Source organism: Varanus komodoensis, unplaced genomic scaffold (genome assembly GCF_004798865.1).
Source record: "Varanus komodoensis strain SLA01 unplaced genomic scaffold, ASM479886v1 scaffold44_3, whole genome shotgun sequence".
Lineage (NCBI taxonomy): Eukaryota > Metazoa > Chordata > Lepidosauria > Squamata > Varanidae > Varanus > Varanus komodoensis.
The window spans coordinates 671,852-686,780 of NW_025336010.1; the positions used below are offsets into that span (position 1 = coordinate 671,852).

The 14,929-nt window shown below is 61.0% G+C and overlaps 2 protein-coding genes across 2 annotated transcripts in view; both read right to left on the reverse strand.

Moving 5' to 3' along the window:
• Positions 1-429: 429 nt before the first annotated feature.
• On the reverse strand, positions 430-3,228 carry LOC123030328 (breakpoint cluster region protein-like). The gene is made up of 2 exons (XM_044444178.1): positions 1,755-3,228; positions 430-443 (listed from the first exon to the last, which is right to left on the reverse strand). The coding sequence occupies exons 1-2, from the start codon at positions 3,226-3,228 to the stop codon at positions 430-432; spliced, it is 1,488 nt and encodes a 495-aa protein (XP_044300113.1).
• A 9,316-nt stretch (positions 3,229-12,544) lies between these two features.
• Positions 12,545-14,929, reverse strand: part of RAB36 (RAB36, member RAS oncogene family) — a 28,422-nt gene continuing 26,037 nt past the window's right edge. The window contains exons 8-10 of the mRNA XM_044444179.1: positions 13,472-13,562; positions 13,035-13,151; positions 12,545-12,609 (exon numbers count right to left, since the gene is read on the reverse strand). Coding sequence (XP_044300114.1) covers positions 12,545-12,609; positions 13,035-13,151; positions 13,472-13,562 — 273 coding nt within the window. The remainder of the gene's footprint in view (positions 12,610-13,034; positions 13,152-13,471; positions 13,563-14,929) is intronic.

Genomic DNA, 14,929 nt, shown 5'->3' on the forward strand with positions numbered 1-14,929 from the left:
CCAGGCCACTTAAAATGAACTGACGGGCGGAAACCCAAGACAGAAATGAACGATCATCCTAAAGACAAAATCATCCAGCAAGACCTCCACTCAGCCACAAGCACCTTCCCACCACTGTCTTTCGGTGCTCACTCATCTCCTGGCCCACGTAGAGCTGATGAGCTCTCCACTGCAGGGTTACCTGGGCCGAGGGCCAAACAGGCCTAGAGCACCTCCAGGTGCCACATTCACATGCCCCCAGGAAAGCAGGGGTCAAGTTCAAAAACACCCAAGGCAAACACGCACATCCCAGGCAGAACTGGGCATGCTCCTCTGTGGAGACCCATTCAGGCAGTCACCAATCCGCAGGCATCAAGCCATGCAAACACGTCCACCAATGTGGGCACAAGCACATAAGGGCTTCTCTGTGAGGCGCACGGCACCTGCTCGTCACTCCAAGCACACTGCACAGAGGACAGGACAGGGGGACGTCCTCTAGAGGACGTGGCCAAACAGCAGCAGAGCCAAGCTGCCTTGCGCAGGAGCGTCAGCGTGTGCCCCAGACCTCTGGAAGGCGCCGGCTTCTGCACAGGCTTGGAGAGCATTTGCTGCTAGGCTGGGGTTCCAACAGCTCCCGTTCCCGGAAACGTCTCCTTGGCCTACGGCAACACGTACTCCACTTACATCCTTCTGGATCGCTGCAACACTGTCTATGGGGAACCACCTCTGAAAACTTCAGAATGCCAACCAGCTCCGAATGCTGGGGCCAGACTGTGGGCAAGCTGGCAGGCAGGTCACCGAGCTCCTTGCTGCAACAGTTTCACCGCCTCTTTCCAGGCACAGTCAGAGTGCTGCTTATGAACTCTCTGACTCGAGCTCCAGGAACCCACAGGGCTGCTCAAGGTTTCGGCTCTTAAGAGGCTGCCTTTTCCTGAGGCCTCCCCACCAGAGGGGCACCGAGGATGGGCAGGACCTTCAGAGAGGACTCCCAGGCTGAGCACAGCCCCTGCACTGCCACCTTCCACCGGCAGGCACTCATCTTTAAGGGAAGTGGGCAGCTCTGCTGCTGGAAATGATTGCTTTTCATTACTGTTCCAATTAATCTTAGCTTTATTATCAGTGGCCAGTTGGCACATCACCTTTGAGCAGGACACAAACCAAATCAAATCATCTCCAGCCAAAGCGAGTGCCTGCAAGGGGGAGCAGAAACCCTGCGCACAGCGTCGCATGGATGCATTTGGACCAGGCCCCTGTGGAAAGCACGTGGCAGATGGGGGAGGCCAGATCCCCCCCCCCCGCACCCAGGCCCAGAGCTCTGGCAAGCGGAACCAACCCTCCTTTCCAAGAAAACCAAGAGGCAGCCCCCCCAACCACCCCCCGTGAGCCAGGCTGGCCGAGGTATGCCGGACACTGGAGTCCAATGCACCCAGCAGGCTGCCAGCTGCGGAAAGCTGCCAGGGGGGCCTACGGGGAAGGGGCATCCTCCTCTGCTCCAGAGCAAGAGCGCAACGTGACCGGGTCGGGCTGAAGAGGCCCAGGGCGGTCAGTGGCCCAGCCAGGCACCCTGCGCACCCCTTTCCTGGCGGGGCAGGCAGCCCCCCATTCTGGTCTCAGCCAGGCTGGCCTCTGCATAGGCCCCCTTCCCAAGAGGACCTGGAACAGACCCCGACCAGCCCACCTCCACCCTCCTCTCAGGGCAGAGGCCGTTGCACGGGGGCTCAGGAAAGAACGCCCGTTGTATTCCCCCCCAGCCCTCCTGTTCCCAAGAGTCCCACCTGAGTCACCATGGAAGCAGCTGTCCGGGCTGGGCCGGGGCGCAGGCAGGTCACTCTCGCAGGCCCAGATCTTGGGGATCCCCGCCACAGCAACCTCGGGCGCCCCGACCTGCTGCTGCTGCCGCCGCCGCTGTTGCGACTGGGGCGTCGGGGGGCTGCTGCCACTGTCGAAGGACTGCTGCGAGGGGGAGCGGCTCTTGGCCCGGTAGAGGCGGCAGGTGGACGTGGGGCTGGGCGACACGTGGCTGGACTGGCCCGACGAAAAGTCCTCCTCGCTCGACGTGAGATTCTCGTTAGAGCTGCAGTCCGGCGTGTACCCGCCGCCGCCGCCGTCCTCGAAGCTGCCGGCGGGCGGAGAGTAGGAGCAGCGCGGCCACGTGAGGCTGGTCTCGGCGGCGCCCTGGCGCAGGAGCGCGGCGCCCCTGCCGCCCCCGGGGGGGTCTCCCTCAACCGGAACGGCCGCGCGCGCGGCCGCGCCGCCCCCGAGGGCGCCCTGGCAGGGCGGGGAGTCCGGCGGCCCCGGCCAGGCGTCGGGCGGCGGCAGCGGCAGCAGGTGCTCCCGGAGGAAGCGCGCGTTCAGCTCGGCGTCCTCATAGTCGGCGTCGCCCTCGGCCGAGCGGCCCCGCGGCGGCGCGGGCAGCCGCCTGCGCGCCTCCAGCTGCATGGCCTGGCTGCCCAGCGAGCTGATGTGCCGCGGCACCTCCTTGTCGTTGACCTTCACCAGCCCCTTCTCATGGTGGTACTCCAGGTTGGCGTACAGCGGCTTCTCCGCGGCGGCCTGGGGCGGCGCGGGCCTCCTCGCGCGCTCGAAGCCGGAGCGCGGCGCCGCCCCGCCGCCCCGCTCCTGGCGCGCCAGGTCGCGGGCGCCCTCCTTCTCCGCGCCGGCGCTCAGGAGGCGGCGACGGCGGCCGCTGCTGCCCCCGCCGCCACCGGCCCCGGGGCCCTGGCGGGCCTTGGCCGAGGAGCCCAGCCCCGCTTCCCTCGGCAGCCTCTCGTCCGCCGCCGCGAGCGTGCCGCGCTCCTGCTCGCCGCCGCCGTCGCCGAGCGCGGGGTGATCGGCTTCCGAGCAGTCGCCGTGCGCCGAGAGCTTGCGCAGGGCCGGCGGCCGGGGGCGCGGGGGCTTGTCGCTCGGCGGCGGCCTGGCGTGTGCGGGAGGCTCGGCGGCCGCCTCCTCGCTGTCGCCGCGGTCGTGGTCCTCGCCCCCGCCCGCCTGGTCGTCGGGGGCGCCGCGCGAAGCGCGCTCGAAGCCCCAGCGCTGCCGGTCGTAGCTCTTCCTCTCCTTCGCCAGCAGCGTCTGCAGGTAGATCATGCGGAAGCGCTCCTTGTTCACCTCCAGCTCGAGGCTGCGGATGGACGCCTTGCAGCACTCCAGCTCCGCCTCGATGTCGCTCACGGAGCGCAGCGCCATCTGGGGCGGCTCCGAGTCGGCGAACTGGGCGCGCCACGCCTCGGCGAAGCCCACCGGGTCCACCATGGCCGCGGCCGCCCTCCCCCCCGCACGGCCGTGCTGGAGGCGGATCAGGACGGCGTGCCCAGGCGGCAGCGCGCGCCGCTCAGCCGCGGGTTACGAGCAGGGCCCTCCGTGGCGGCCCCAAGCAGCGCCCCCTGGCCCGGCTGCCTCGCCCCGCTGCCCATGGCCGGGCGCGAGCTGGAGCCGCCCCCTTCTCGTTGCGGCGGCAGGAGGAGGAGGAGAGGAGGAGGAGGAAGGCGGCCCAGAACAAAGAGGTGGCCGGCAAGGAAGCGAGGCGAGTGCGCCGGCCGGCCCGCTCCTGCCGCCTGCGCCCCGCCGCTCGCTTCGCCGGCCCCCGACAGCTCGGCTGAGGCGGCCCGGTTAGCCAATGCTGCCGGCGGCGCTTGCCGGCTCAAGACGCTGCTCCGGCTCCGTTACGCTGCGCCGCGGCTGCCCATCGCTGGCTGGCCCCGCGCTCTCCCCAGGGCGGTGCACGAACGGGGAGGAGAAAGGGCGGAGCGGCCTCCGGGGCGGGCCCACTGAGGGCGGCGGCGGCGGCGGCGGGTGCCCGGCTTGGCCGACTGCCCTAACGCCGGAAGGACCGTACCTGGGCGGCGCGTGCGCCTGTGAGGCTCCGTCGCGCTCTGCGCCGGCGCCGCCCTTTCGCCTGAGACGGGCCTGGTGCGGGAGAGCCGCGCGGCCGCCGCCTCACTCGGCCGGATCCGTCGCGGGCGCTTCGTCCGCGTAAGCGGCGCGGGCCGCGGCGCTCGCTGCCTGGCCCCGGGAGGGACCGGCCTCTCGGCTGCCGGTGAGCCCGCGCGCCCGCTGCTGCCCTTGCTCGCCGGAGCGCGCCGGCCTGCGTTCACGCGACCCGGAGGCTTTTCCGAACTTGGCCACGCAGCGCGGCGGCCCGGAGCCCTTCCTCTGCGGAAACCCCGCGAGCGGCCCGGCCGTCCATTGGCGCCCGCCGCGCTCCCGGTGCTCTGCCCTTCGACCCTGGCCAGACTGCCAGGGCGCTGCTAAACGAAGCAGCCGGGGAATCGGCCCAGGAAGCCCGCTGCAGGATCGGAGGGCTTGGGTGCGGATCCCGCTCGGCTCGAAGCCTCCGGGAGCGTCGTGGTAACACGTGGTGAAAGGAGAACCGCGCGCGCCGCTTCGCCCCCGGCACACCGGCCGCCCTCCCTCGCGCCGGGCTCTGCGCCGCCGAGCGGCGAGGGGTCTCCGGCAGCCTCAGCACGGGGCGCCCCCTCCTGCTGGCGGGTGGGCGGGGAGGCGTGATCCGACGCATCTGCTGGGGCGTTGGGCAGCCCCCCGAGCACGGCCAGCCCCTGGAAGGCGCCGCGGGGGACCAGCCCGGCCCCTGTCCGAGCATCTGAGCGGAGGAAGTGCTCGGCGGGCCGCGCGCCCAGGACACGCGCCGCGGCGCAGGCAGGGGCGAGTTCGCGGAGGAGCGGCCGGGCTGGACCAGCCGAGGCCCCGTGGTCCGTTCGCACCGTGGCAGAGCTGCTGCCCGCAGGGTGCCCTGGCAGGAGCCCCACCTGCCCCACCGCGGCCTTCGGAGCGGGCGACACCGTGGCCGCTGAGGGAGGGAGCACAAAGCCCTTCTCCCGGAATGTGACCAGCCCCCCTTAGAGGCATCTGGATCGGTGGCCACCGCTGTTCCCAGCGGCAGAATTGCAGTGCCTGCGGAGGAGTCCTCTTTTATCTGTCCTGACTCTTGCCTTGCAAAGCTTCATGCGATGACCCCACCGGGTGGAGTATTCTCCACACCACCACGTAACTCCTTACGGCGCTCTCACCTGCCTTTTTCTAAACATCCCTGTCACAGCTGTTCCTCACAGGTGAGGTGCAACCCCCTGAGCATTTCGATTGTCCTCCTCTGCACTTGTCCTAAGCCAATTGGCCGTTTTCAAGTCAGGCAAACACAACTGCACACACTGTGCTAAGTGCAGCCACAATTTGTATGCAGGGAGTGTGACCTTGGCAGTTCTATTTTCAGTTCCCTTCCTAATAGCGTCTAACGCAGAGTTTGCCTTTTTCACGGAGGCTGTGCACTGGGTTGCTCTCCACAACACCCAAGGGAGCCTCAGCTATGGGGGGGGGGAATCAAAAAAATAAACAAACTCGAAAGTGGGCGTCTTTCCCTCTGCACGCATTGCCTTGCATGGGCCACCTGATGCCCTTCCTCCTGGCTGAGATCTCGTCGGGGCTCTTCACAATCCCTTTTGATTTAAACCTTCCTAAACAGCTTGGTGTCATCAGCAAACTTTCCCACTTCACTTCTTGCTCTTAATTCCTTATCATTTACGTACAGGTTGAAAGTCTCTGCTGCAAGACCTCGCCAGTTGCACCTCTCAGTTGGCATTCCTGCTCTTGCTTCCTGTTCGTTAACCAGTTGGTGGTGCATAAGAGCCCCTGCTTATTCCAGACTCCCAGTTTGCTCCAGAGCCTTTGGTGAGGGGCTCTGTCAAAAGCCTTTTGGAAGTCCAGGCAAACAATGTCTCCTGGATCGCCCATCCACATGCTGGTGGCCACCCTCAACTCCAGCAGGTTAGAGACAGGTGCCCATCAGGGGGGGTGCAGCAGGAAGGGCAGGTGGGTGGGGCCACTGGTGGGAGTAGCTGGCACTGGTGCTTGGCCCCCTCTGGGCATGTATGCACCAGCCTGAAGCAAGCGGAGGGTGAGTCACACCTCTTGTTGAGGGGCTAACGGGAGCCCATGAGGGCATTCAGTGCATGCCTCCTCTTGCTGGGGGACCGAGGCCTGGAACCAGTGTGGCGAAGTGGTTAAGAGCTGGGACTGGGACTCGGACGACCTGGGTTCTAGTCCCCGCTCGGCCATGGAGCCCACTGGGTGACTTTGGGCCAGTCGCAGACTCTCAGCCCAACCTACCTCACAGGGTTGTTGTTGTGGGGATAAGATGGAGGAGGAGAATGATGTGAGCTGCCTTGAGCCCTTTGTAGGAAAAAGGCAGGATATAAATCGAATAAATAAATAAACCATTTAGTGGGTCTAGCTGCTGGCTTCTGGGACCCCACACACCTGGAGTTGACCTGGCTTTCTGGACTGAGTTCATCCAGCCATCTGCCTGCGTGTTAATGAGACCCTCCCCATGAAAGGGAAGGTCCTCAATGTGGGGCCGCTTCTCCTGGGGGAGGTTGGCTGAACAGAGCCGGGCATGTCTGGGAATGGCCACAGTGCCCGCCATGGCCTTCCTGCCGCAGTCCAAGTGGAGCCACGGCGATCCGGTGCTGGGCAAGTCTGGATGCCTCGGTCTGGAGGAGGCAGACACATCCTGAAGTCACCCAGCAAGTTCTCACACGTGGTGCTGATTTTGTCCCGTGGAGCAAACAGAATCGGGCCATGACGGTTTGGCAGTTTGAGACTTTCCATTCCAGGGATGAGGTGGTGCGCAACCGCCTTGCCAAGCCGTCCAGTCAGCCCCTGCGACTGCCCAGTGCTGAGGGCGCCTGCTGTGATGCTCCCTGCACTGACGTGGGAATCCTGGAGTTGGGCTTTGGGTGCCGGAATGGAAATGGGACACAGAAACAGAGGAGCCAGAAGAGGCCTCCTGGGCTGTCTAGTCTGACCCCCGGCTCCAGCCGGCTCCACCCATGACATGCCCACCATGTGCACGTCCCGCCTATCCTTGGAACACCCTCACCAATGGGGCCTCAACCACCTCCCGGGGAAGCCCATGCCAAACCCTACCGGTTCAAACTGTCAGGAAGTACTTCCTGGCATCCAAAGTGAACTGTGGTTCCTTGAGCTTTGCTCCGTTGGAGCGCACCCTGACCTCCTCTGCAGGGGAGAACAGGTCTACCCACCTCCAGTGACATCTACCTACATACCTGTATGTCGCCCTCTCACATACCTCCGTATGTTGCCAACAGGTCCCCTCTGAGCCTCCTCTTCTCCAGGCTGAAGAGACCCAGTTCCCTCGGTCTCGCCTCATACGGCATCCCCTGCAAACCGGCCACCAATCTTGTGGCCCTGTGCTGCACTGACTCTAACCTGGCTATATCCCTCCTGTAATGAGGGGCCCAAAACTGAGCACAAAACTCCAGTTGCGGGCGCACCGGTGTCATATAGAGTGGTAGTAATGCCTCTCGATCTAGAAGCCACACTTCTGGCTATGCAACCAAGGGTGGCTTTCGCCCTCTTGACCACCACATCACACTGCTGACTCATGTTTAGCCTGCAGTCTACCAGCACCCCGAGGTCCCTTTCACAAGTGCTGCTCTCCAGCCACTTGTCCCCTATCTTGTATGTATGACCATTCCTATGCCCCAAGTGCAAGACCTTGCACATATTTGCACTGAATGCAATCTTCTTGTCCCCCACCTACTTCCATAGTCTGTCCAGATCCTTTTGGATGTGGAGTACCTGCTCCTCAGTTGTGGCCACTGCTCCAGTTTTAGTATTTTCTGCGAATTTGATCAGCAGACTGGTCACCCCTTCTTCCATGTCATTGATGAAAAGATTAAACAGGATCAGCCCCAGGACAGAGCCCTGGGGGACCCCGCTTGTCACTGGCCGCCATCCCTATGATTCCCCACTAATGATTACCCTCTGCTTTCGGTCAGTCAACCATGCCCTAATGCACCAGACAGTGCTTTGGTGTATCCCAAAACTCCTCAGTTTCTCCACCAGGATATCATGGGGCACTTTGTCAAAGGCCTTGCTGAAATCCAGGTAAACCACATCCACTGCATCCCCTCCATCTAGCCATCTCGAAACCTTATCATAGAATTCCACAAGGTTCGTCTGGCAGGACCTGTTTTTGTGAAAACCGTGTTGCGTGGCCGCCAGCCTCCCTTCCCTATCTAGGGACTCCAGAGAGTTTCCTATTATGAGCCTTTCCATTGTCTTTCCTAGAATTGACATCAGGATAACCGGTCTGTAATTCCCCATGTCGCTCTACTACCCTTTTCGAAAACTGAAAGGGATAGGAAGAATCCACAGCTCCCAGGATGCTGCCGCCAGCCATGCCATCCAAGCCATGCTGTGGAGCCACGGGCAGCGCGGAGTGGGGCACAAGCCAAGGATTTGCCTCTGACCCCCAATAGCAGGATGGCAGAGACCTTCCTTCCTGCTCACACTGGCTGCCAATGCCCCATGTGGCAGGAAGACTTCCACAAGAGAAACCAGCAGGAATTCTCTCTTGAAGAAGAGTTCCCTTATTCAACACACACAAGTAAAACCCTAGGAATGAGGCGTTTAAATCTGTTCAAGAAATTACAAACAAATGAGAGGGTGGGGTGGTGATTATCCAGCCAATTTTTCCAGTCATTCCATGCAGTCACCAAGGCATTTATCAGCGACACCGTGAGTTGCATTCAAAGGCCCGTGTGTGTTCCAGCTCGAAGTATGATGGTTTTAAATGCATTTTTAGTCTCACATTTTAAACAAGGGAAGGACTTCTTCACGCAGCACATAGTTCAGCTGCAGGCTCCGCTGCCACGGGAAATGGTGCTGGCCGCCAGTCTGGACGGCCTCAGAACGGGACCGGACGGACTCGCGAGGGAGGGAGGAGGCCATCCGGGGCGGGCAGCCTTGCGGGCTCGGTGCTTCCTCCCTGCCCAGAGGCGGCCTCCTGCGGCACCCGTTGCGCGGCCTCGCACCGTCCTGCCGGAGGGGTCCTGTGGGCAGCGGGTCCGCCACCGTGCGCACGGACCGCCGGCCTGATCCGGCCTGGCTGCCCTCATGTTCTCGGGGACTTTTAAAATCAGGTATTCATGAAGCTGCTACAAAGAATACTGATAGGACAGGGCTTTTGCAGAGGCAATAGAACATTCATGGTACTGAACAGAATAATTTTCTTCTATTACTCTGGGAGGAAGAGAAAAAAGAATCCCTTCAGAGCCACGTAATGTGCATTGTTGGGGGTCCCAGTACAAAGCTCCAAATCTTACCAGGATGTGAGAGCTGCCCAGCCGGACTTGAGTAAGGTCAGGGAGCCTCTGCTCAGCTGCCCCAGGTCCTCCGTGGCCAGCCTTCGGACGCTGAGGGAAGTGCGCAAGGCGAGTGTGCACGAGTTTGAGGCCCGCCCTCGCACACCTCACCCGCCTCGCCGGAGGTGACTCTGCCCAGCTGCAAGCAGGTCCCATGTCAGGAGCACACGAAAGTGCTCCAGCTGTGCATTCGCTCCGCAGGAAACAAACCGCTTGCCTGAGGAGCTCCAGCACACAAGAACCCAGGCATGTGGCAGCATCCATCCAAGTAATGCCAGACAGCACTGCACTGAGGCAGAAAGAACACACATCACTAGTGCAACCTGTTTTTAAATCCCTGTTTGGTGAGAAGAGCAGGATACCATTTTTTAAGTTAGCTGCTTTAAAACAGGAGCAGAGAAGGCCGGGGAGCTTTTGCTACACGCTCCTGAGGGAGCCATCTGATGGTTGTTCAGGATTTGAGCAGCAAACATTTGTTTTTCTATTTACAAATCCAACAATGCCCCGAGAGCCTTTGCCAGGAAGGTGGCATGGAAAGCAATGCATGGAATAACAACTCCAATAGAATTGAATTGAATTAGCATATAACAAACTAAGATATTTTCTTGAATATTTTACAGGACAAGGTCAAGTCAGAAGATGTAGCCATTCACAGATGAATTAATTTCATTCAGTTGAGTCCTCTGTGATGGCCCTTCGATTATTTCAATGGGGCTCTCGCAATCCTTGCCCTCGTCCGCCCCATCTTCTCTTCCCCAGGATGCACACACTTCAGCATTCTCCTAGGACAGGGATGGTGAACCTTTTAGAGACTGAGTGCCCAAACTGCAACCCAAAACCCACTGATTTACTGCAAAGTGCCAATACTGCAATAAAACCTGAATACTGGGGTTTTAGTTTAGAAAAAACAACTCACAGCCAGTCCAAGCAAGTATATATATATATCCTTGGCAGTGCACTGACTGGCCATGCGAAAGCTCGGATGAATCGTGGCCGAGTCGTGGCTTGTGACGTCATCGCCTGGCGCCACCACTTCGAGCATGCGCGTGGCCCCTATGTGCGCTGTTATCCGACGCTCGGCTGCTGGGGCGATGCCGGGGCGACGGATCACAGCACCAGCCAGCCATCCTTGTTGGGAGGGGGAAAGGGTCACTCGACCGATGTTCTCAACAGTAGCCACTGTGTTTCAGGCAGCCGGTGTGTGGAGCTGAAAGTCCCATGACTCCTGAGGGGTGATGGGAGCTACAGTCTAACCCATGTCGGGATGGCTAAACTGCCGAGCACCCAGCGTGCACCGATGCTGTGCAGAAAAGCCCCTTCTTCTCCCTCTTGGCCCCGTGAGCTCTTTGGAGAGCTGTCTCCCTCCTGCCGCCGCCTGTCTCTGGCCTGCACAGAGAGCCAGCACGCCCAGTTTCCAAGAACGCTGCAGGCTGCATCTTGTGCAAACTAACCTGGACGGACTCTGCCGTTAGCTTCCTTTCGGAGGACAGTAGGAATCTCAATCTGTGGCCCATGCTGAAACTTCGGGAGGAGCTGGCCTGTCCCCGTGAGCCCCAGGCACACGGCTGGGCCTGCCGGGCCACTGAGCAAGGGCAAGGGCAGCCTCCGGAGAGCTGTTCCTGCCCTCCGGAAGCGCCTGCGGAGGAAGATCTGCACTGACTTCCTCCAGATGAAGCGGCCTAGAAAGGCTCGCCTGCACCCCGCCTGCTCCACCTCTGCTCACACCCACATGCCCCCGTCTCCTTCCAGAGGGAGCGGCTGCTGTTCCTGGCGACCAGAGTAACGTGTAGAGTAGGGGAGAGTTCGGCAGAGGAAAGCTGAGGGATCCCCGCAGCAGCCTTCTGATAGGCACCCACCCTGGTGCCTATCAGATGGGCCAGACTGCAACTCCCATCATTCCAGCCAGCAAGGCCCACAGGGGTTGCCATCTTTGCACCTGGAGAACTCCAGGTGGGGAAGGATGGCTGCACAAGTCGGGAGTTGGGAGAGCCCTGCCGGCATCCGAGGGCGACAGAAAGCGCAGCGATTTCCCTTCTCCGAACGCCAGCCTCTCCCAAGAGCAGAAGTGACATCATTTGTGACTGTTCTCGACTAGTTCTGATTTCCAAGTTTCCCCAACCCACTTCCTCATTTGATCTTAACTGGTGCAGCTTTGATTAGATTTGGTTAATCAGTTGAGCTGATCAGTGAGACTTGGTTAAACAGCTGAAAGCTCAGTGGCTTCTGAAGGTTAAGAAAAGGTTTCCCATCACTCTCCTCATGAACTGAGCAGGCTCAGTTCAGGCTGAACTGCCTACACTACCACGAAGTGACAGGGAGTCCTACCAGCAGCACAGCTTTAATAGAGGCATCATCTTGGAGCTCAAGGCTTCCAACTATGCAGTTTTAAAATAAACCCTTCCCTCCGAGGAGTTAAATTTCACCCCAGCTAAGAGTGGCTGGAAGCTGGAAGAGAAGGCTCCAGCTGGATTTTCCCCTCCCAGAATGCCACTGTACGCACAGAAGCACCGGCAACCTGGCCATTCATGTCCCTGGATGCCCTGGGCAAGACTGGGTTGCAAACGTTCCTTCCAGGACAGTCCTCTTGACGGAGCCAAAGCGCACACTTGCAGGCGAGGCTGCGGGATCCTGGACTCCAGCTGAGCCGTCCTGGTCGTCTCCACACATCTCTTTTCTCCTGTGTCACCAGGAAGAGTGGGGCAGGGAGCCACCGTAGGCCTCAGCAAATAATCACCCGTAACGCATCAGTCCTCAGTGAAAAATACATTTAATGCTGTGCGTCACATGAAAGCAAAGCCCTCCTCTGGAAACTGATCTTCACACCTTAGGCCAGACTTTTTCAGCCCAGTGCAGTGCGCATCATTCGCAGCCAGGGAGCAAGGAGTGTTGCAGCCCAGCACTTCTGGGGAGCAGCAGCTGGAGGGCAGCTGAGGGCGGCAGTGCTGGAGTGGGCTCTTCCCACAATTCGGGCCCAAACGAGCTGCCACTCTCACTGGGCACAGCCTATCCCTCACATGGAGCCAGGGTAGCCCAGGAGCGCGGGTTCGTCCTGCTTCCTCGCGCTGACCTCCACCTTGGTAAAAACTTGCAATTAGCCATGGGGAGCACCATCCACGGGCCCAGATGGATTAGCACTTGCACTGGATTCAAATGTCGCACCAAGAAATGTAAAACCCTGGCCTCTTCTGGATGAGCACAGGCTTTCTGCCTCTGTGAAGGAAACGCGTTGCACCTGCTGCAGGCAGGCAGGCAGGCAGAGAGGAGGGCGGCTTGCAGGGCTCTCTTCTTGTTGCCTCCGGGTCTCGGCTCCTCCCTTCTTCCTGAAGCGCTGGCACGGCCCACACGTGCTGGACCAGCAGCCCAACAGCTGGCCGGCCGGCTGGCCATCAGCAGCAGCTGGGGCTGGCCTGGCCATTCGCACCTGCAGCCTCCGAGGAGTTGCCTTCTACTTCTACAACAAGGGGAGAAGGAAGTGACCGGCTTGGTCCAGCAACTGGCAAGCTGTACCGGCAGCATGCAGCCTCCAGGTCGCCTGTTCCCGGCCTCGTGCTGCAGGGGCCAGCGGGAAGGGCCCCGCATGGCGGGCGAGTCAGGCAGGCCACACCAGCAAGGCGTGTGTAGGTCTGTGGTGCGGCCGCACTCTGGGGGACTCGTGCCGCCCCACGCAGCCGATGCGCGCACTCGGAGCACCCCTGTGCTTCTGGCGCGCAGCAGGCAGCCCGACGGGAGGGCTGCTGGGGTGCCGCAGGAGCGTCGAGGGCTCCCCCTCACCGTCAGCCAAGGCACGCAGAATACAGGCTTCACTGGCCATGCCCCACACCATAACATCTTTTAACTAATTCCTTTAGGTGGTGAAGGAAGCGAGGCTCAACATACGAATGTTTCCGGTACCAATCTGGGTCGCACGGCAGTCGCTCTTCTCCAGCTCCAGCAGCACCGACTTCTCGAAGGCCAGGGCAGCAACTCGGCAAAAGAGATCTGTGACGTTTTCTCCTGAGGGGAGGAGGAGTGACGCCTTTTCACTGCAGGGCCATGCGGGCAGGGAGCTGCCCACCACAGCTGCTTCCGGAAGGCAGCACGTGCCTCCGGCAGGCCGGCCAAGAAGGGGCCTCTCACTCCACCTCCCCTCCCACTCCAAGGCGAGGGGCCGACGGAGCAGCTGGGCCTGTGTGCACTGCAGCTCCCAAGCACAGAATGCCGCGTTCTGGCATGGGGCGGCGCACCCTGAAATCACGATGGGTGGAACGGGCAGGCGCCCAGGCCCCGCCGCCTCTGTGGGCCCCACACAGGGCTCTTCAGTGCAGTCAACTAACCTGTCTTGGCCGAGACTGACCAGTACTCTGCATGCATCTCGTTGGCCACCTGAATGGCATCCACTTCTGTCCGCTCGCATTCGGCATCAGACTGAAAGGCAAAGGGGCCCAGGCTGGGTTGCCGCTCACTCCACCAGGGCACGCACCCCTGGCACGGTAGGGGCTTCCCATTTCCTTTGCAAAGGCCAGGTGGGATTTGCAGCGAGGCCCCAAGAGCTGAGACGGCATTTTATGAGGAAGAGGCAGGTGGGCGTGGAAGTGGCAAGGCCGCAGCTCCCAGCCATGACGACTCCAGAGAACCTCGGGGACCGAGACAAAAGCCTGCGCAGCATCGGAGCTGCCCCACTGTTAACACGCAGAAAAGGGTCTCAAATAGCTTTGGGCAGTGGACAGACGCTGAACTTGCAACTGCTGTGGATGCTCTCACAAAATGGCTGTCCTGGCGAGTTTGCCCATTCTCCAACGATGGACCTGGCTGCAGGGTAAAAGGCTTGGAGGTCAAAAGAAAAAGTCAGCAGAGGGAGGGGGCGATTGGTGCACAAAGCCTTCAGCAGGCACTGCTGAGGAGTCCTCAGGCACTGGAGCATTTGGCTGTTTTTAAAATTTATTGACAGGTATTTATAGGCCGCCTATAACTGTTGATTGCTGGCAGCAAAACGGTTCTCCAGCAGGATGCACCTCTGGCTGGAGCCAAGAGGACTCTTCTTGTGCTGGCCTTCCATCTGCCTGAGGCGCCCTGCCTCCCCCTCACCACAGAAGCAAGCGCACCCGGGGGTGGGACCGCCGGCTCCCGGGGAGGCAATGGCGTGTCCCCCCGCAAGATGGCAGGCACGTCACGAGCGGAGCCGGCTGGAGCCAGGGCAAGGCCCAATGGTCCAACTCACTCTGGTTCGGTGCTTCTTCTTCCAAGAGGGGAACGCCACGTCTGGGACAGAGGCCGAGCGCCTCCCCGGCCCTGGGGAGCAGCGGTGCTTCCAGAGGCAGACAGAAAAACCCGCACAGAGTCTCCTTTCCAAAAGAGCCCTTCGCGGCCCAGGTCCCCCGGCAAGGCCAGTTCCTACAGCACCCCTTAAGCGAGGGGCTACTGACGATTCCTGGGTGGCGCTTGGGGGGCTCCAGCTTGTAAGACTTCCTGGGCTGGTCTTGGGCACCGGTGGCCCCGGCTCCTCTACTCCTCCGACAGTACCTGTTCTCAGCCGCTCGCCTGCCCTTGGAACCACAGAATCATCTACTAGTGCAGTTGGAAGGGGCCAGGAATGCCACTGGGTCCAGCCCCCTGCCGTTGCAGGACACCAAGCTGCACCATCCTACTCAGGCGGTGGTCCAGTTCCGCCTGGAATGCCTCCAGTGCGATAGAGCCCCCCACCTCTCCAGGCAGCTGGTTCCACTCTCACATTGCTGACAGTGGGGAAGCCTGAATCTGGGTTGCTGCAGTTTGAATTGATTATTCCGTGTCCT

What these genes read in the sequence shown, in the direction of transcription:
- LOC123030328 (XM_044444178.1), bottom strand. Translation starts at nt 3,228, where the DNA reads ATGGTGGACCCGGTGGGCTTCGCCGAGGCGTGGCGCGCCCAGTTCGCC.